Below are 22,304 nucleotides of genomic sequence, written 5' to 3'. Positions count from 1 at the left end.
GCAGCTATTCTGTTCTACTAGACAAAACCAAGCCAACATTTGTGTTCTACTAGACGAAACACGGGCAACTATTCTGTTCTACTAGACGAAACAAGGGCAACTATTCTGTTCTACTCGACGAAACAAGGGCAACATTTGTGTTCTACTAGACGAAACAAAGACAACTATTCTGTTCTACTAGACGAAACCAAGCCAACATTTGTGTTCTACTAGACCAAACACGGGCAACTATTCTGTTCTACTCGACGAAACAAGGGCAACATTTGTGTTCTACTAGACGAAGCAAAGACAACTATTCTGTTCTACTAGACGAAACCAAGCCAACATTTGTGTTCTACTAGACGAAACACGGGCAACTATTTTGTTCTACTAGACGAAACACGGGCAACTATTCTGTTCTACTCGACGAAACAAGGGCAACATTTGTGTTCTACTAGACGAAACACGGGCAACTATTCTGTTCTACTAGACGAAACCAAGCCAACATTTGTGTTCTACTAGACGAAACACGGGCAACTATTCTGTTCTACTAGACGAAACAAGGGCAACTATTCTGTTCTACTCGACGAAACAAGGGCAACATTTGTGTTCTACTAGACGGAACAAAGACAACTATTCTGTTCTACTAGACGAAACCAAGCCAACATTTGTGTTCTACTAGACGAAACACGGGCAACTATTCTGTTCTACTCGACGAAACAAGGGCAACTATTCTGTTCTACTCGACGAAACAAGGGCAACATTTGTGTTCTACTAGACGAAACACGGGCAACTATTCTGTTCTACTAGACGAAACAAGGGCAACTATTCTGTTCTACTCGACGAAACAAGGGCAACATTTGTGTTCTACTAGACGAAACAAAGACAACTATTCTGTTCTACTAGACGAAACCAAGCCAACATTTGTGTTCTACTAGACGAAACACGGGCAACTATTCTGTTCTACTAGACGAAACCAAGCCAACATTTGTGTTCTACTAGACGAAACAAGGGCAACTATTCTGTTCTACTCGACGAAACAAGGGCAACTATTCTGTTCTACTCGACGAAACAAGGGCAACATTTGTGTTCTACTAGACGAAACACGGGCAACTATTCTTTTCTACTAGACGAAACCAAGCCAACATTTGTGTTCTACTAGACGAAACACGGGCAACTATTCTGTTCTACTCGACGAAACAAGGGCAACATTTGTGTTCTACTAGACGAGACAAAGACAACTATTCTGTTCTACTAGACGAAACCAAGCCAACATTTGTGTTCTACTAGACGAAACACGGGCAACTATTCTGTTCTACTAGACGAAACCAAGCCAACATTTGTGTTCTACTAGACGAAACACGGGCAACTATTCTGTTCTACTAGACGAAACAAGGGCAACTATTCTGTTCTACTCGACGAAACAAGGGCAACATTTGTGTTCTACTAGACGAAACACGGGCAACTATTCTGTTCTACTAGACGAAACCAAGCCAACATTTGTGTTCTACTAGACGAAACACGGGCAACTATTCTGTTCTACAAGACGAAACAAGGGCAACATTTGTGTTCTACTAGACGAAACAAAGACAACTATTCTGTTCTACTAGACGAAACCAAGCCAACATTTGTGTTCTACTAGACGAAACACGGGCAACTATTCTGTTCTACTAGACGAAACCAAGCCAACATTTGTGTTCTACTAGACGAAACACGGGCAACTATTCTGTTCTACTAGACGAAACCAAGCCAACATTTGTGTTCTACTAGACGAAACAAGTGAAACGATTCTGTTCTACTAGACGAAACAAAGGCACCTCTCTCTTCTACAAGAACAAACGAGGGCAACTATTCTGTTCTAATAGACGAAACCAAGGATACGTTTGTGTTATTCTAGACGAAACAGGGGTAACTTTTCTGTTCTGGGCGAAACAAGAGCAACATTTGTGTTATATTAGACGAAACAAGGGCAACTATTCTGTTCTACTAGACGAAATAAAAGCCAACTATTGCCTTGGACCACTTCTGTGTTCTAAACCTCACAACTACAATGGGATTAGAACCAATATTGACGGTCATCATCTTTCTGGCTGCGGAGTGGATAACCGGCATCTTTTCAGTATCGACAGGCTCCTTTGCAAAAGTTAATGCCTGTTTCGACCCAGTGGGAACTACTGCCATTGCCCTCAGTTTGCCGCATTTCCACAGGAGCATAAGACTATTCTGTGCATCCAAGTGTCTTCAAGACGAAGGGTGTAAGTCATTTAGTGTCCACCCGTCCACGCGGACATGCTACATAAATGATGTGGTTCTCCTTGACGCTGAGTGTATGGACTCTTACCTTCATTTCAATTCTGACCAGGTAAGATGCAGCGCTTACTTCTTCATCTATTTGAATGCGACTGTAGGCTTGTTTATATGTGTCAAAGTTGGTAAGTCTTGTTGGTATTGGGTAGGTTTGGGTTAAAATTAGGTGTAATATATAGAACGTTGGGGTGTTATAATCACAATTGTTGTTCGCTGGTGATATTTTATGAATGTGCTTCAAGAGTATTCATTATGTGTCCTGTATCGAAACAACGTCTGTATTCGGGAAGGAAGCTACATGACATTGTTGATGTCAGGCCAAGAGCTAAAGGTCAAATCAAATCCAAAATACAGAATGCGTATCGCCTAAAACAGATGCGGGGCGTCTCAAAAGTGATCGTTTAAAAAAATTTTTTTATTCGAACACTATTTACTCGATGTTCGACATATTGCTGGTGTACCTTTCTGGTCTCGTCAGAAACCTGTGATGGACTAATATAGATACCATGTTTGCCTTTTACTGCCGATAAATTCGATATATACCCATGGACATTTATAAAGCACCACTAACTTTTTCGGATATGTGCTACATTATGACATAACTAGTGTGATTCATAGTTGGAAACACGACAATAGAGTACAGGACTGACAAACAGAACACCTGTCTCTACTATCACACAGATAATGAAGCTGACACTATTAATAGGTGCCGGTTTATTGGCAACTGTTTGATTGGCATTTCCATGACGCCCTCCACATATTCTGGGCCATACCATGCATTGATGTCTGTGTCAAAACCACAAGCATGGCGAAGAAGGCAATTACAGCTATCATGTTGCTTAAGATACTGTGTTTGTGACAAAGCTGGGCATAATCTACATTTCATATTTACATTTTGATGCAAAATCATCATCATCATCATCATCATCATCATCATCATCATCATCATCATCGTCGTCGTTATTATTATTATTATTATTATTATTATTATTATACGCTCTTATACAGGTACTAGAATCTGCTTAAATGCGGTTTATATTTGGTCCCCGGCCAGTGGAGCCGTTTTTATTCCAGTATACAGTTGGAATATTGCAGAGTATGGCGTTAAACAACAAACAAACACAAAACAAACATAATTTGGTTAAAGATGTTTCCCTGTATTACAGGAGAAAAATGTAATATAAATTAATAATATGAATATCTGCGTTATAAGTTCTAACATTAATACTATTGTATAATCTCCAGGAACCGCCATGTCTCAATGGAGGAGTGTACAACCAGGTTTCCAACTCTTGTCGATGTTACAACAGCTACGTGGGTGTCAAGTGTGAACGCCTCATGCAAGGTAGGTATACTTCATATTGAACGCGACCGCCTCCGTGGTCGAGTGGTACAGCGTCCACCCGGAGAGTTCGATTCCCGGCCGCGTCAAACCAAAAGACGTTAAAAGATAGTACTTGTTGTTACCCTGCCTGGTGCTCGGCATTAAGGAGCGAAAACAAGGACTTGTCGGCTCGGAGTCAGTATACTGTGTCTGAGTGGGATATTCATGTTAAACTACTACTAAAAACATCTCCAACTGCTGTCACAAGTGTGTTTGCACATAGAGGTCGCACACCGTTTCATGTTTCCAATCGCGAACGTATGGGATGTTTCACACGCTTCGGCGAGTCCTTAATATTTCGGCTAGTTTCCGGATGTCTTTGATCTGCGGCTACATAATGATTTTAACAGATCTATTTGATTCTTTACGCGGCCTATCCCGTATATCTTCAGGTCATTTGGTCTCATAGGATCACTTTTCCATTAACGAGACATAAAATTAGACACCTAGCATATTTGAAAATATCATTTCTTACATCTTACATCAAAATGTACACAAGAAAGGTCTAAAATCTATGAACTGAAGAAGCTTAGAAGAAATCAATTTTTAAACACTTGCAAATAAGCTGATGCATAGCCCAAAATGAAATGCCCATCTTCAGCATACTTATACATCCTCAGCCTCAGAAGTGTTTAATTATGTTATAACAATACACACTGAAGATGCAAGGGATGGTACTTTAATCAGCAAATTGCAAATCATTACCACGTCATTGAACATAACCATGATGTATCTGTTGTCATACCACTTGATCTAATATTTATTCCCAAGGTACTCAAAATCAGTTAGAGCTTGTGGGAATGGGTTGTTTAGTTGGCTCAGTCTTTCATTCTCATCTGAGTGGACATCCGGTTCAAAATCAATTCAAAGAGCAAATTTACATGTTTGAAGACAATACCAAGCTTTATTGGATATTTTATTACACGATATATATACACCTCCTCATAAATATTGCACCACCCACTTTTTTTCACTTAGTAAAACTGGATCTTCAACCTCATAAAAATGGTGCTTAGAAAAGCACATTAAACTGTTTATATGGCCTCGTGTGAGCGTGCAGTCAGAAAATTGACAACACAAGACCGAATTTGAGCACTAATTGAGGGTTTAATTGTAGCAAACTAAAGTTCACTAAAATCACCGTGAAATAAGATGAAATAGGTATGGCTGCCGTAGTCGTTACAACAGACACACAACACAGTTCACATTTCATTAATGTCGAACATACTAGTAAGGTCCACAATGACTGGCTAACTCAGTATCTGGTGTAACCGCCTCGCACTTGGATAACATGTTCTACACGCGGTCTCATGCTGGTCACCAGACGTCTGAATCTCTGTCGGGGGATCTGCTGCCACTCATCGTGCAATGAAGGTTCTGAACTGGAGGATCCCTTGATCTCACCCTACGTCCCAAAATGTCCCACAAATGCTCAATAGGATTTATGTTTGCGAGAGCATGGTTATCGAAATGAGGCACAATAGCACCGTCCAGGATCAAGTTCTGGTACCTCTGTCCATTCAATGTTCCGGGAACTGTGATGAGGTCAAGTTTACAATCGTAGGAAGAACACCCCCACACCATGACGGATCCATCCCCAAATGGAACATCAGCTTAAATGTTCCTCTGATCATATGCTGTGCCTCTCTGCCTCCAAACTCGTGCCCTCCCGTCTGTATGCTGCAGCAAAAATCTGCTTTCATTGGACCAGTAGATCCTTCTCCATATCCTCAGGTTCCAGCGAGCACGTGCTTGGCACCAGGCTAAACGGGCATGGCGGTGCTGATTTGTGAAGACTGGACGTTTGATTGATCGTCTTGCTCTCAATCCTACAGAATTGAGGCTTCGTCTGATGGTGCTGACGGACACTCTGTTGTATGGATGCCATCTATGTCGTAACTGTGTACAAGTAGACTTTGGGCTTCGTCTGGCTTGGCGTACGGGAGCACGATCTTCCCTGTCATTGGTTTTTCTGGGACGTCCAGACCTCGGTGCATCCTTCACTACACCGGAAGCAGTATACTTACGTATTAGCCTGCTGATGACAGCGTGATTAATGTTCAGTTGTGCTCCAATAGCACGACATGACATACCCGTCTGGTGCATACCAATAATTTGAATCTTTGGTTCAGAGGCACTGGACGCTTGGGCATTTCACTGGTTGGTCAAAATAAAGCTTAATTTATGCCTAAAACCTGGTACAAGCATGCTCAACGCAAACATGCACGATATTTATGACGAGGTGTATACATGTACAGCAATAACTACATGTATATCAGTTCAAAGACATAAATATATAAACATAAACGATAAATATCAATGTGACCACTTCTATGACTAAGTTTATCCCCATATACTTGTACGTCAATAAACACAGACTGTGTTTAATGCTAACACAGATCATAGTCTCCTTGCCTCTCACTTTTAAAGGCTAATCTTCTTCCATTACACCCAACAATCAAGCAGTTTTGTCAGTTTAGTTTTGTAACACTATTCGGGGTTTGGACCCAACGTTTCCAACTTTCCTTTTGGAAACGTTTTTTTTTCAGTCAGTTGACATCAAAGGTTATGCTACTTATGTCCATCATCCACATCATCTCAGTAATTGAAAGGTACATTCCTCCAGTAGATGCGAGTACAAACATGCCAAGTTGACTGGGTTTTGCTACACATGGGATTGTAAAAAATGGTCTTTTATATATACTGAACCAAATTGAAAACGTAACAACCCTAAAAATTTAACATTTTGACCAGTTATCATTGTGGGCCCTTATTGTGTATTTAAACAGTAATGGTCACGTACTGTCTTCAGACAACAACCGTTTTTGTGCAGGTGAATCGATCAAAATCATGTGCACAGTACTATAGAGGCAAATGTTGTTTTTCACGTGCAACTGGTCACGTGGCCATAATAATACCGCACGTGTTGTCAGCCATACTTGTTAGCAGTCATTAACAAAAAAAGAAAAACACAAGAAAACAAAAGTCTTTACGGCCATTTGTCATGCCACGCCTTTCAAATGTGCAACGTGAACGTGCCATCGGCATGTTGCAGACGGGAACGTCCGTAGCTGAAGTCGCAAGGACGATGGGTTGTAGTCGACGGACTGTTTGTGATTTACAGACGCATCTACAGCAAACGGGTACAACCGCTGATCGCCCTCGGCCAGGTCGACCACGTGTGACGTCACATGCAGAGGATCGTCAGATTGTCTTACGTCACTCAATTACACAGACGTCAACAGCAATTGTGGGCACAGCGACACTTACGATGGACTCAGAGGAATTGGAATCAAGTCGTCTTCAGTGATGAATCCCGATTTAATCTTCGATTTGCTGATGGTAGGGCGAGGGTGTGGCGGCGCCGTCATGTTGTGTACAGGAAGTTGACAGATTACGAGGCGGAAGTGTCATGGTGTGGGGTGCTTTCTGTGTCAATGCACGTTCCAGGCTTCTTGTCATCCGTGGCAACCTCAACGCTGCTGGTTGGTGCCTCAACTGGCACCAGAACTTTTGCCTTGTATGGCAGCACATGGACCCAGTTTGATCTTCCAACACGACAATGCCAGACCCCACACAGCAATTTTGACAAGGAATTTCCTTCAGAATGCTGGAGTCAACGTCATGGACTGGCCGTCAAGGTCCCATCGACCTCAATCCCATCGAACACGCCTGGGAAGCACTTGGCAGAACCAACCACAGAATTTGCAAGATCTTGGCACCATTTTGCAGCAACAATGGCGTCGTCTTCCCAATCATGTGTTCACAAGCATCACAAGGTCCATGCGGAGGCGTTGTGTGGCAGTTGTCAACGCACATGGTGGCCATACACGCTACTAAACTTGTGTGCCATCAGATTCTCGTGCTTGGGACTTATGATTTAAACTGTTGATATTATAACCGAATACCGTAGGTGCTTGGAACAAATTAAGGTTACCACCGTTAATTAAAATCCTTCTTTGGACATAATGATTAAAAATTACCTTCTCTGATACATTTGTCCGTTGTATATCATACATGGGATTACTTTTTAAAATGTGAAGTTTTTAATTTGACTCGGTATATTTAAAAAATGCCATATTACACTGCTTTTTTCATTGTTTTGTTTCAAAATTCCCTACATCCAAAATTGTTACAGTCTTTCAAGAATGAATTTGAAATTTGCCGTAAAAACAAAATCTCAGCTTTGTTTTTAGAAAATTAAAATCTCAGCCCCTGATGGCTCGCTTCTGAGATCTCTTTGTGGAACAGGGTCCTGGATGCCGTTGTATAAAACAAGTTTAGCCTACGATGTATGTCTATGTTAAGGTATGGGAATTACGATCACCTTAGCGCTAAGATCGCTTAGTACAACGGCATCATGATCAATAAGTAATGCAAGGTCTTGCAAGTAATAAGCTGTGGCCGATTTCAATATAAAAACAAAACTGAAGTCACTGGGTACATCGGACGGACACTGTGGATGTATTTTGTTGGTATAACAATCAACTCCTCGAACCGTTCTTATATTATCTTATCTTGGGTTTTTCCTTTGTTATCGTTGTGCGTGTGTGTAAACAGTGCTCCCCAGTTTCACTGCATGAACCCCAGTTGCGTGTCCGAGGTTTTGTTTGACTTGTTTGTTGTTCAAAGACAAGTGTTTAATGCAGTTATCTCTGAACATCGTTGTTTTGTTATGATGGGGTAGTTGCTGAAATCAAGAGCTTGATTACAATTCAGATTGGTATTAATGTGCCACATAAGGAATGTCGGGCTATAGGTAAAGAAGATGGAAGCTTTCCTCTCACATTCCCTTCCACAATACTTGGTTTCAGAGAGTATGTTCAGATAGTGAAAAGATGAGTCTGGTTTAACGCCCCACTGAACACTGTTTCAGCTATATCGATATCACGGCGTGGGATTGAATTGAAGAAAAAACCTTTATCCATGAAATAAACTTCATTTCCTATAGGAAATGCTTTCCTTTGAGATCCCCTTTTGTTACCAGCTTTCTGGAATCGTGTTGTTCAATGCTCACCTTGTGAGTCTGTTATTACAGCGCATGTTTCGGAACGTCAAGTAACGATTGCGGTAGCTGGAGCATGTCCCCCTTTTTCAACCATATTGACGATATGACAAAACCCGATACATAATTCAACTAACACGTTCGTGTGTAAAACAATTATATCTTATTTCCTGTGTGTTTGTTACTCAATTCTATTTGTTTTTATTAAAAACACAAGTAGTAAAATTGTTTTAATGGACCTTTACAAGAAAATAATCCTCGGTAACAATTAATTTCCGCCAGGCGATTTCCCTTGTTAATTCAGAGACGGTCGTATCAAGACAGCGGTCGCGGATGCACGAACGTTTATCGACAATATCAACAAAATCTGCGTTGGTTGTTTTCTTGTTTTAAGACACGATGGGGGCAGACAGCTTGAGGCTACGTGGAGAAATGGGACGTGGGTGGCCCAGCGGCCTCAGACCAGACTCAACTGGTCCCGGGTTCAAATCTCAGAGTGGCTTCAGCGTCGTGTATAACTTTGGCTCCAACATTGAGCTTACATCAACATCATTTGCGTCATCAATATCTAATGTATGACCCCATCTAATAGACTATAAGTACATGGGCCACTTTGTGGCGTTGTCGCTATTTTTACCAACGAATCACGCGACGGACTGGCGCCAGCGAGTTCTGTGACCAGTGAACACTCTGTTTACATCGAACAAATGGCTGCGCTTCTCGCTCGACATACTGTGCACCATGAGCCATAGCATTGTTGTATCTGTTCTATACATTGCTTCAGTGTCAGACAATGCTTGCTTGTTAATTGTTTAATGCCGCAATCAGCAATATTCCAGCTTCATGACGGCGGTCTGTAAATAATCAAGTCTGGACGAGACAATCCAGTAATTGACGTCATGAGCATTGATGCACGCAAGTGGGGTAAGACGAAAACCCAACATCCACGTCAGCGACCCTGGGCATCCGATACATCCTCTTAAGCAGTGCTTCTGCTCGGACAAAGATCGTGCACGGATCAGGGTGGCTTTCACGTAGGCGACAATGTCCCTTCTGGTATTCCATAGTCATACATGGACTCATTTCATAAGCTTTGACACGCGTTACCACTACACCATATATCGAACAAATGTATTCAGACATATTGTGTATACATACCCTTGAAGAATTGACGATACCCCTTTTGTCATAATTTACATGTATTTAAGACCCGTGAAGATCCGGGGAAGAATAGGTCTTCAAGAACACATTTATGGTGTAAAAAGCAACTATGCTTGTCGTAAGAGGCTTGGTTGATGCATGTCATCGTATCCCAGTGCGTGGATCGATGCTCATGATGTCAATCACTGGATTGTCTGTTCAAGACTCGATTATTTACAGACCGCCGTCATATAGCTTGAATATTGCGGAGTGCGGCGTTAAACAACAAACAAAACGCGTTTTCAAGTTACTTTAACATATTACACTGACATTTAATAATCTCACAATATGTATCTGATTCAACAATACAACACATAACAATACCAAACAAGCACGGTTGGGTAGCCTAGAGGTCCAAGCGTTCACTCGTCGCGCCGAAGACCAAGGTTCAATGCCTAACATGGTATAATTGTGAACCTCATAGGGTGTCCCCTTGAATGAGCGTTGAAATATACTGAACCAAATTAAAAACTTCACAATCCTAAAATTTTAACATTTTGACCAGTTATCATTGTGGGCCCTTATTGTGTATTTAAACAGTAATGGCCTAGTATTGTCTTCAGATAACACCCGTTTTTGTGCAGGCGAATCGATCAAAATCATGTGCACAGCACTATAGTGGCAAAAGTATTTTTTCACGTGCAACTGGTCACGTGGCCATAATACCGCACGTGTTTTCAGCCATACTTGTTAGCAGTCATTAACAAAAAAAAAAGAAAAACACAAGAAAACAAAAGTCTTTACGGCCATTTGTCATGCCACGCCTTTCAAATGTGCAACGTGAACGTGCCATCGGCATGTTGCAGACGGGAACGTCCGTAGCTGAAGTCGCAAGGACGATGGGTTGTAGTCGACGGACTGTTTATGATTTACAGACGCGTCTACAGCAAACGGGTATCACCGCTGATCGCCCTCGGCCAGGTCGACCACGTGTGACTTCACATGTAGAGGATCGTCAGATTGTCTTACGTCACCTCCGTAACCTATTTTTGACGGCTACATCAACCAGAAATGAACTGTTTAGGTGTAGACTGAGTGCGCAAACTGTTTGAAACCGTCTGAGAACTACTCACCTTCAAGCACGACGAGCATACTGCGGGCCGATTCTGACTCAATTACACAGACGTCAACGTCAATTGTGGCCACAGCGACACTTACGATGGACTCAGAGGAATTGGAAGCAAGTCGTCTTCAGTGATGAATCCCGATTTAATCTTCGATTTGCTGATGGTAGGGCGAGGGTGTGGAGGCCCCGTCATGAACGTTACGCCCAGTGTTGTGTACAGGAAGTTGACAGATTTCGATGCGGAAGTGTCATGGTGTGGGGTGCTTTCTGTGGCAATGCACGTTCCAGGCTTCTTGTCATCCGTGGCAACCTCAACGCTGCTGCTTACCGCGACCAAGTACTGGCACCAGAACTTCTGCCTTTTATGGCAGCACATGGACCCGGTTTGATCTTCCAACACGACAATGCCAGACCCCACACAGCAATTTTGACAAGGAATTTCCTTCAGAATGTGGGAGTCAACGTCATGGACTGGCCGTCAAGGTCTCCCGACCTCAATCCCATCGAACAGGTCTGTGATACTCTTGGCAGAAGTCTGCGCACTCTCCAGAACCAACCACAGAATTTGCAAGATCTTGGCACCATTTTGCAGCAACAATGGTGTCGTCTTCCCAATCATGTGTTCACAGGCATCACAAGGTCCATGCGGAGGCGTTGTGTGGCAGTTGTCAACGCACATGGTGGCCAAACACGCTACTGAACTTGTGTGCCATCAGATTCTCGTGCTTGGGACTTATGATTTAAACTGTTGATGTTATTACCGAATAACGTAGGTGCTTGGAACAAATTATGGTTACCACCGTTAATTAAAATCCTTCTTTGGCCATTAATGATTAAAAATTACCTTCTCTGATACATTTGTCCGTTGTATGTCGTATATGGGATTACTTTTTAAAATGTGAAGTTTTTAATTTGACGCAGTATATTTCCAAATTAGGAGTAAATCCTCCGTCCACTCACTCCGTTCAATAGTCCAAATAATAAGAATATGCTACGGAAAGGTTGCGTTTCGTGATCCCGTCCTGAGATACATGACCATTTGTCCCACTCGCCCCTTTCCGTCACCACTTGCCCCTTTCCGTAACCTGCAAGAAGACTCGTCCCCCTATCGATGAATGTTATGTGCGAAAATAAGACAAACCAATCAGAATGCGCGTATGATTTCAAATTCTTCGTCAAAGAATCTCTCAGAAATAATTTTTGATTTTACATATGTCTTGCATCTAAAAATATACCCAAGACACAGTTAAATGTGCTGAATCATACTGTATAATTCCGCATGTCGCGATGTGCTTTAAATTGCATCTGAAATATATATAATATATGGGGAAATAAATGTGAACCATTACGCAACGAGTTGACAATTGTTTTAGGTATGCCCGTCTGCGCTAAGACGGAACCCGGTCGCAAAAATGTCCATGGGAGGGGCACGAGTCGCTATTCGGCTTCTCCCGGAATAACACGAGTTGGTCACGAATGATACATGACGTATCACTCCAAGGTCTATCATTACAGCGTCACGAGTGACCGTTTTCTCGTTGAGGTGCTGTCACGAGTTCTCGATCACTGCACGATGCGAACGTGCCGCACGCAATCCTTGCACGACGCCAAAACTTCTGCAGCACAAAAACTGGAACATAAATGCACTGTCCACGATAAAGTGACGATCTCTCATTTGCGGCTCTGATCCATCGTTCTAAATCTGTAGCAAGTGCAAGATATCGATACGCTTAAATGAGGAGTGTTGTGAGAATCTCTAACCGCCGATTAATACCCAGGTTTGATTGCCCACTCTTGTGTCAACCAGCTGCTGAAACTTTGTTTGTTTGATTGTTTGTTTCAGACTGCAGTGATGGTTTTGATTCTGGACATTACAACGGCATGAATGACGTATTTACCATCCACCCCAATGCATCGACGTACCCCTTTCAGGTGCGTATCCATTGAGTGAGTGAGTTGGTGGGTGCCCAAGTGAGTGTGTTGTCAAGAGAGCGAGTGAGCGAGTATCAGGTTTATATTACGCAATTGTTGGAACTCTTTTCACTCAATTGGGAGTCAGTAGTTTGCTATACTTGTTGGGAGAGGCAAGCGAGAATGGAGTGGTCACAACGTATGAGTCGGACCTGGCTGATTCTGTGTCATCGTACTCCGAGGTATCAGTAATACAGTTCCGAGATGAAGATCTTAAACCATTTCGTTATACCGCGAGAGGTTTGGTGGCTCGGTTCACTGTTTGTTTGTTTCTTGTTGACGCCGCACTCAGCAATATTACAGCTATATTATGACGATCTGTAAATAATCGCGTCTGGACCAGACAATCCAGTGATCGATAACATGTGCATCGATCCATGCAACTGGGATACGATGACATGCATCAACCAAGTCAGCGAGCCTGACCACCCGTTAGTCGCCTCTTACGACAAGCATAGTCACCTCTTAAGGCAAGCATGGGTTGCTGAAGACCTATTCTACCCCGATCTTCACGGGTCTCGGTTCATTGTCATCGTACCCAAATTGCGTGGATGGATGTCCACGATGTCAATCATTGTCTGATCCACACTTCAATAGTTATAGGTTCCCGTGATATTGCTGAGTGCGGCGTAAACAACAAACACAACTTTAAGTGAATTAAGAGTATTTTACCACGGCCAAACCCGGTCTAGTGGTTCTATTTTCCGAAGCCACTCACAAATACTCTCAAATAATATATTGAATGTATATGCTTACAATATAATTGTAAGAGTAAGCTGTCAAGTTAATACCCTGGTGATTGCTGCATTCGCTTTTAAGGCCAAATAAACTAAGCGGCAAAGTATAGGTTGGCAATTTGTAATTTTCCTAAAAACAGCGAGAACTAGTCGAAAGTGGGTATTGGGAATAGGTACCATAAAACACCTCACCCGAACGCGCCACCTTTGACGGCGCTCGTGCGGTGACAAAAAAATGGTGAAACAGGTCTCCCGCCTATGGCATAAACTGCACGTGCATGTTAGCTGTATAAATGTTCGTCTGCAGGGTATAACCACACGTGATGAAAGCACACAAAAGAAATGCCACGACTGTCACAGGAGCAGAGAGAGTGAGCCATCGGTATGGCCGAAATGGGGGCAACATAGGCCCAAATTGCCAGAGGGTTTGGTTGTACACCATTAGCAGTAGCCAGGCTGATTCAACGGCACAGGCAGACAGGGAGGACACAGGACAGGCCTAGAACCGGGCGACCTCGAGTAAAAACACCACTGGAAGACGGTCAGATACGGCTCATTCACCTGCGAAACAGATTCATAACGGCGACCGCGACGGCAGCAACAGCGTTGGGAAACGTACAGTACTACGAAGACTTCGGGCTGCTGAAATCCGAACGTATCGTCCTTTCCGAGGAATGGTACTGACTGCTCAACATCGACGCCTGAGACTGCGATGGGCGAGGCAGGTTTGACGCTGGCAAGTGAGAAATTGGCGTCGAGTGCTGTTTACTGATGAAAGTCGGTTTAACTTGTTTCGAAATGACGGCCGAGAACGGGTTTTTCGACGCAGAGGGGAACGTTTGGCTCCGATGTGTATTCGAGAGGTCCATCCATTCGGCGGGGGAGGTGTCATGGTGTGGGGCGGTATTTGTGGAGATCAGAAGACTGATTTGGTGATGGTACAGGGAAATCTGAACGCTGTGCAGTACAGAGACCAAGTGTTGCAGCCAGTTGTACTTCCGTTCTTACAAAACTAACAGCAGGGATCATTGTTTCAACACGACAATGCCAGGCCCCATACTGCAAGACTAACTTGGAAATTTCTAAACCAGCAGAACGTTGACGTTTTGCGCTGGCCTGCACACTCACCCGATATGAATCCTATAGAAGATCTGTGGGACCATCTTGACAGACAGATTAGAGCACGCCATCAGCCTCCCGTCAACGGACAAGAATTGCAGCAGGCCCTGAGAGACGAGTGGCAACGGATTCCAGTCCACGTCACCAGAAGACTGACGTCATCGATGAGGCGGCGTATCACCGCATGCATTGAGGCAGCTGGACGTCATACATGCTACCGAAGGCAACTGTGTCGTCAATGAACTTGTAGTGTGTCTGACAATTTTTGGGTGACATTTCAGACAACTTTTGAAAATGAAATTTCCTATCCCATCATTGTATACCTTGAGCTTACATTACCTATGATTTCACAATTTCATTCAAACTGTGGTTGATCATTCATTTGTTACCCTCCCTAGATTATATTATAATTCACAACAAAACCTCATCTTGTTATTTTTTTATCGATCATGGAACTCGACCTATATTTTCTTTTGCCGCCCAGTTTATATCTCCTGTTGTGATAGTGCTGGGATATTGAAAAAAGGCGACGCAATAAACTAATACGTAAATAGTCGCTGAAAATCACACATGTGAAAATTAGGTGTTATTTCAACATTTTGTGTGAATAATGTTTATTCAGTAAAACCCGTGCGTATTGACAAGCTGTGTAATACCCGACAAGTAGCCTATGATAACAGACCAAACACTATCACTCTGCACTGGTAGCCCCTGCCGACAACCACCAACATTGCAAGACAAAACAATACTTATTATTAGTGGCCTTGGTCGTATTTTATCTCTACACATTTCTGCCATACATGATAGAAAAGAAATTCAATTATGCCGGCAAAAACATGTATAAATACTACTCAAAAGAAGTTAAAGAACACCCAAATAAGTTATCAAAATCACTCAAAAAATAAATCGTGAACACAGGAACAACACTGATTGGGAAAGATAAGTATTTAATCATGACATTTCATTAACGAAAGAAACGCTGGCATACAGCTGACCAGAGCAAAACAATATGAACTGCATGTACCCTATAAATCAAAAGTCACACACTACAGTTCAGGATAATCCTGTTCCTTCAATATCGGGTATGCCCACCCCTGGAAGCAATACAGTCCTGACATCTTCTGAGCATAGATCGGACAAGCTTCTGCAGTGTTGCCTGTGGAATTGCTTGCCATTGCTGATGAAGAAATCCTAAAAGTTGCTGGAGATTAACAGGAGGTGGATGGTTAGCTTGAACAACTCTTCTCAAGGCATCCCAAAGATGTTATGGGCGCCAGATCTGGCGAATAAGCAGGCCATTGCACAACGGTTATCTGCCTTTGTCAGTGATGATCCGAGCGCGATGGGGTCTTGCATTGTCGTCCTGAAGGATAGCACCTTGACCAATCTTACGAAGTGTGGGCAATACCAGGAATTCATGAATCTCATCACAGTACCTGGCAACATTCAGATTCCTGACAATATGGTACAGAGGAGTCCTGTGATTCCCATTGAATCCTCCCCATACCATCACTGATCCCCCACCAAAAGCGACACGTTCACGTACTGTGGCATCAGTGAATCTCTCTCCAGTACTCTCCACACCCGTATTCTGCCTTCATTGAGCTGCAAACAGAATCGCGACTCGTCTGTAAACAATACACGAGACAATTGCTGTCTGTCCCAACGCACATGTTGTCGGCGCCAAGCCAGACGTGCTGTTCTGTGAACTGGACGTAAAGGTGGTCTCACTGCTTGTCGTCGACTTCTCAAGTGTGCAGCTCGTAAACGGTTTCGCACCGTCTGATCACAAACGACAGTGTTATTGACAGCCCTTAACTGTAACCTGAGGTTGTTTGCTGTTGATGTACGGTGCCTGTGTGCTTGGAGAACCAGGTATCGGTCATCACGTTGTGAGGTACACCTTGACCGTCCAGAACGAGGTCGCTCTTGCACTCTGCCAGTGGCAGCAAAATGATGCCAAAGGGTGTGAATGACAGAGGGTGACACCTGCAATCTTCTGCCCACCTCACGTAAAGAAATGCTATCCTGGAGCCAACCAATAGCTCGTCCTCTATCAACATCAGTCAGATGTCGTCTCTGTGGCATGGTTTTGGAAAGTGTGATTACACGATCATCGTCATCGCCTTCTTAAGGGAAAGCATGCACGTGCACCATGAACATCACCACTTTCATATGCTGAGCATGAAAATTGTGTTGGTTGTTGCTAAGGGCAGGTGCAGCGTTGTGTTTGGGCGACAATATTCCTATGTTTTGCTCATGTTTTCAATTCATTTGCATGACTACCAGAAGTGTTTCCAGAAAGTGTCTGGAGGACCAGCAATACCCCAGACGTGGTACAACATGTTGCCAAACATTAGATGATGGTAATGTTATAACACATAATGCCATGACCAATTTGCTAAATCGTGTATTATATATCTTGTGTTCTTTAACTTCTCTTGAGTAGTATATATAGGTATCGATCGCCGACCAAACAAATAGTCGACATCAACGTTACAAGCCGCTTCGCCCCTGATTGAAACACCAATCTTTACTCTCTGCCAAGTGCATATGGAAGTGTTTGGTAGAAGTGACCCAGGTTGCTTGACATACAAGTGTAGACTTTTTATATGAGGTCAATACCTATTCTTTTGCACTCGAAAAATACACTATGGATCCAGGTCGATATTGGTTTGTTTTCGGGTCAATGAAAAACAGGTATTGACCTCACATAATGTCTATAATTGTTTCATTATATACTAAAGAGACAAGCAGATTAAACTTATCAAACGTTGTTTGCTACAATGACGTTAGGAGGTTCCAACCTCATTGGCTTAGGTTTGGGGAATACCTCTTCCGGGTAATTCCCATTATATTTTGAGTAACTCAAGTGACTCCCGTAAATTATCTGACCTAACATGTGTCAATATGCATTCTGTGGAATGACTTGTGACCGCTTCTCGGCCAGTGGGTATGGCGCAAATCTTGCATTGCATATTAAACATATATCAAACGGTTTTCCTTTGTTCGCACTGTTCCAACCAAACTCACCCACTCTTTCTGACCGTTTGCATTCTCGAGCCATCTTATGCATCATACGCAAAAGTAAGCTGTGTACCTTAATTCTTCTGTTAGACGCAGGCCCTTCAATACGCGACAGGTTATATGCTCTGTCAAACAAATAAAAAGCGGGCCTCCATTAGACGTCGGGTCTCTAATACAGTGATATGTTGTTGATTAATAATGACCGTTTCCTGCAAATGTACCCTTCGTATGACAAGAATCTGGGATTTGGTAAGGTAGTTAGTTGTCACTGTGCCAGCCTTAAACAGAATTCACACCGGCCTCTAAAAGACGCCATCTCCCCGAGGCAAGGGAAATAACTGACTTTAAAAGTCCAGTTTCCACCCTTGCCGAACAAGGCTGGAATTCCAGGGCTCGATCGTAGCGCCACCAGTGGCTGTTACGAGTTATGTTCCTCCTTAGCCTCTCCTATAGACCAATCCTATTCCACCTCTCGTATCACTTGCATTTGTTTCAAGACGATCTGATCGATAATCAAGATTTATATTCTGATAAAACGGGTCTTACATCGCGAAGTGCATCAAATCACGTGTAAAAACATGAAAACACTTGGAAAATGTATGCTGACAACGAGTTGGTGGTGCACATGCTTTACATATCCTGCAATCGACCGAAATCTGCACGACAGTTTACTAACCTGATTTCGATTTCGGTGCGCGATTTTGAGTGGACTATGCATAGACTCGTTAGTCCAGCCAAAATATAACTCCATAATACCAGCCTAGTTCGGCAAGGGTGGAAACTGGACTTTTATAGTCTTGCCTCAGGGAAGATGCAAGACGCCGGGTCAACGGCTTGTGCGAAATTAATACTCGGTCGTTTTTGGAGCAAATACGGTATGACAGTTGTGTTGCAGTGTTCTCAATATATGCCTGTCCCATATCCAGTACCCAGAAATAATACTGTAACCAGACAATAGTAATCTTTAAATCCCATTTCCTGACAATGTAGTAATATATATTCCAAGTTGTAAACCCTGTTCAGCATACGGTATATATTCATTTTAAAAGGAAAGGTGGTAGGTATCTTCATCAATGTTATCTGGCGCTATTTGATACGAGGTTGTACATTTTCATCACTGTTGTGCCTAACCAGTTGCTGATTTCAGCTATTTTATTACGATTGGCATATATTACAGAATCACAATTAGACGTCGACCGTGCTGTGAATATTGCCTTGGCAGCAGGAAAATGGCTTGGCAATTTTCGTCTTTGTCGTATTTTGCTACTATTAACATTCTAAGTGAACATTCACGTGAAAATACGACCAGTCATTTGATCGGCCTATTTCAGTGTTTTCCTTTACTCTGATATAGTACTGAATGTGGCGTTCAACAACAAGCAAAACAAATTTACTATTTCCAATATAATTAATAATATCATATAATTCCAATTTCATTAAAATCAGATCTTAGTTCTCGCTGCTGCTAAACACAGATTTAAGGACATCCCGTGACGGGTCACGTAAGAACGACCTTTCATCTGACCAAACAGAGCGTCGCTTACCAGATCGGGAAAGTCACACGCAGAATGTGTTTTCTAATCATGCAAATTCGAAATGGTTAACACAAGGTATTCTGAAGGACAGTTACAGCCTTTACGGCGGATTACGTCCAAACCCTCGTCCATCTCTCGCTTAAATGGATTAAAATTTGAAACGGAAAAGCCTGTGGGAAGTATTGCCATACAATCTTTTCTTTTCTTGTGTTCAGTTGTTATTTTGAATTGATATTTTTCAAAGCGTAGTTTGCAATGGATGTCGTCAGTTTGAAACTGGTGTCACAGAGCTCGAACAAGCTGATTTCTGTTTGGCTAATGTCGACTTCTTGCTTGTCATTTGATTGGTCGGCCAAACTTCGCAAAAGGTCGTTCTGTAATGGGATATCCATATATCTTTGTGTTGTGGTAGCGAGCAATAAGCTCTGGTTTTAATGAGATTCATATAATTCGAGCAATAAATGTTTTAGGTTTTTTGTGAAATGGAGTGGGGAGGAGAGTTGTTCATTCTTCGACGAGCATACGACGCCCCCTACGTCAACTTCAGTCGAGGCTGGAACGACTACAGGGACGGGTTCGGTGACATCTCTAAGGGACGCAACTTCTGGCTCGGGAATGAAAAGATTCATCTGATCACCACAAGTAGAGATCATCTACTTGGCATCGAGGGCCTTATGGTCGAACCTCCAGAAATACCCAAGTGGAACTACAGGCAACATTTTTATCACATGTTTGAGGTGAATCGGGATATACACAACTAGTCCGTTAGTCAGTGACTCGCGAAATCTAGACGAGCTAGTTTTCTACAAAATTCGAAATATTTTACATAACCCCTTTTCCCTTGTTCCAGACAATACTTAAATTGGTCCGTATTTTTAATTCGGATCATACTGGGGTAATAAAACCTGATCGACTTAAACTATATACATGTATCGCGACTACGTAGCTACACTGTACGGCACATAAACTTGATGTTTCTGTTGTAGATTTACGGATTTAAAACTGACGGAAAGTGGCAGATTTCTGTACTGCCTAGTGTCCACTTTCAAATAACAGTAATTTAGACATTGCCGCATATAAACGTTCAGCTAGAAGTCTAGTCTGTATCACAGTTCCAGAACCATATCATTTCCCTGTAGGGTAGGCTAATGGTTAAAGCGTTCGCTCGTCACGCCGAAGACCCGGGTTCGATTCCCGACATGGGTAAAAGTGGCGTATAGATGCCATTATAGATGTGATATTTTGTTACGATATAAGTAATTCCTATAGCACCCATTGCTACTGTATGTATATATGTACTATAGGCCTATGGCCTTTTCAGTACTTGAAATAAAGATTGAAGTGGCGTAAAATCAAACTCACTCCCCCACCCTTCCGTCCAGCCATTAGTGTAATGCTATAGCTCCAAATGAAGCAAGTATACATTTTCTACTGGTTCTTAATCTCCCATCTTCTGGGACTCTTTTTCAAATCAAATTGAGTTGTTTGTTTCAATCAAAATCATATATTTTTAGAAGCTAAGCGTTTGTCTACCAGTACCAGCAGTAAACAAGTGTTTTACAAAAAAAGTTGCTTTTACTATGGAGATAGAATATTATTCGCTTCGCCCTTTAATCGCCATACCTTTGAGGGCAATCTTATCGTATATTTAATCAGAGGCTATATACCTGCATACAACTTCATTCATATTTTCAAAACCATGATCACGTTATCCTGGAATACTCTGTTTGTAGGTATCTTCCGAAAGTGAGGGATATCGCTTTTCGGTGACCAACCATTACTCGAAGTCAGGCGACCACGCTCTCGACGACTGCATGTCAAACCTCGAGGGAATTCCATTTTCCACCATAGACAACGACAGTTCCGCCGGAAGTTGCGCAGGCGCACACATGTCAGGATGGTGGTTTAAGGACTGTTCGTTGTGTAACCCGACAGGGATAATACAACCCGTTTCCGAGACAGTCATGTCTTCAGATCCGACATCCATGACCTGGCCAGTCCCAACAAACATGTCTGCTCGGTTCCTGAGTATGTTTTTGAAATATAAAGTTGGATAACAACTTTCCGCGCATACATGTCAGGGTGGTGGTTTAAGGACTGTTCGTTGTGTAACCCGACAGGGATAATACAACCCGTTTCCGAGACAGTCATGTCTTCAGATCCGACATCCATGACCTGGCCAGTCCCAACAAACATGTCTGCTCGGTTCCTGAGTATGTTTTTGAAATATAAAGTTGGATAACAACTTTCCCGTGCTTCATTTCGATTTGGGTTTCTTTGAAAAGTGCGTCAGGGAAGTTATTATATCACGGACGTTGCTAGTGAAAATATTTACCTATCGTTTTGCTAACTTGACTTATGATATATGATCGATAGAAGCTCCGAATTGTTTCTTTTTCAGATAATTATTATTTCGATACTGAAGACATCTGACAGCAAGAAAGCTTGAAAGATTACATTTTATTTGGATATACTTCATGAAAGAAGATGACTTTTCTTCTTTGTTATATAAAAATCACTTTGATTTTGTTTGTTGTCTTTGATCTTCAAGGGTCCAATCGCTTGGAAGTTAATTATCGCTCCAAGGTTTAAAGAATCATAGACATCCATTGTGGAATACAATAAATTTATCAATATTTGCTAGAGCGTGTTTTGAATGATTTTAGACATTGAAACACGCTTCACGAACAAACCTTATGATGTGCTGGACTGGAAATTTTTGATTAACATTTGTTATCATGTCCTCGTTAAAGTTGATGTTTGTATCGACATGAATGTGAATGAATTAGTTATTTTAGTCACGCTTTCCGCCTTTGAAGATTTCTCTATGTTAATAATTAACGACTAAATGAGATTATATAGCGCATAGTGTAGCCGTGGTTTGCAGTGCTGACAATTCTGAATGGAGTTCATGTCTGTGTTAAACATTGGAGACAGGTTTACACTTTAGACAGACAGTAAATCTTAAGAACAA

General features: G+C 42.3%; 1 protein-coding gene across 1 annotated transcript; it reads left to right on the top strand.

Moving 5' to 3' along the window:
* Positions 1-2,029: 2,029 nt before the first annotated feature.
* LOC139465622 (fibrinogen-like protein 1) lies at positions 2,030-21,387 on the top strand. Its single transcript, XM_071247324.1, has 5 exons — positions 2,030-2,341; positions 3,532-3,631; positions 12,785-12,873; positions 19,801-20,067; positions 21,064-21,387. Exons 1-5 carry the CDS (start codon positions 2,030-2,032, stop codon positions 21,385-21,387), a joined length of 1,092 nt encoding a protein of 363 aa, XP_071103425.1.
* The last annotated feature ends 917 nt before the right edge of the window (positions 21,388-22,304 follow it).

The sequence above is a fragment of the Haliotis cracherodii genome, unplaced genomic scaffold (genome assembly GCF_022045235.1).
Source record: "Haliotis cracherodii isolate W230 unplaced genomic scaffold, xgHalCrac1.p SCAF_18, whole genome shotgun sequence".
Lineage (NCBI taxonomy): Eukaryota > Metazoa > Mollusca > Gastropoda > Lepetellida > Haliotidae > Haliotis > Haliotis cracherodii.
The sequence above is the reverse complement of the archived record's forward strand: the minus strand, read 5'-3'. Positions and strand labels throughout refer to the sequence as shown.

Coding starts and splice junctions, on each gene's coding strand:
- LOC139465622 (XM_071247324.1), top strand. CDS start 2,030: ATGGGATTAGAACCAATATTGACGGTCATCATCTTTCTGGCTGCGGAG. Junction 12,874..19,800: donor CATCGACGTACCCCTTTCAG/GTGCGTATCCAT, acceptor TAAATGTTTTAG/GTTTTTTGTGAAATGGAGTG. Junction 20,068..21,063: donor ATTTTTATCACATGTTTGAG/GTGAATCGGGAT, acceptor CTCTGTTTGTAG/GTATCTTCCGAAAGTGAGGG.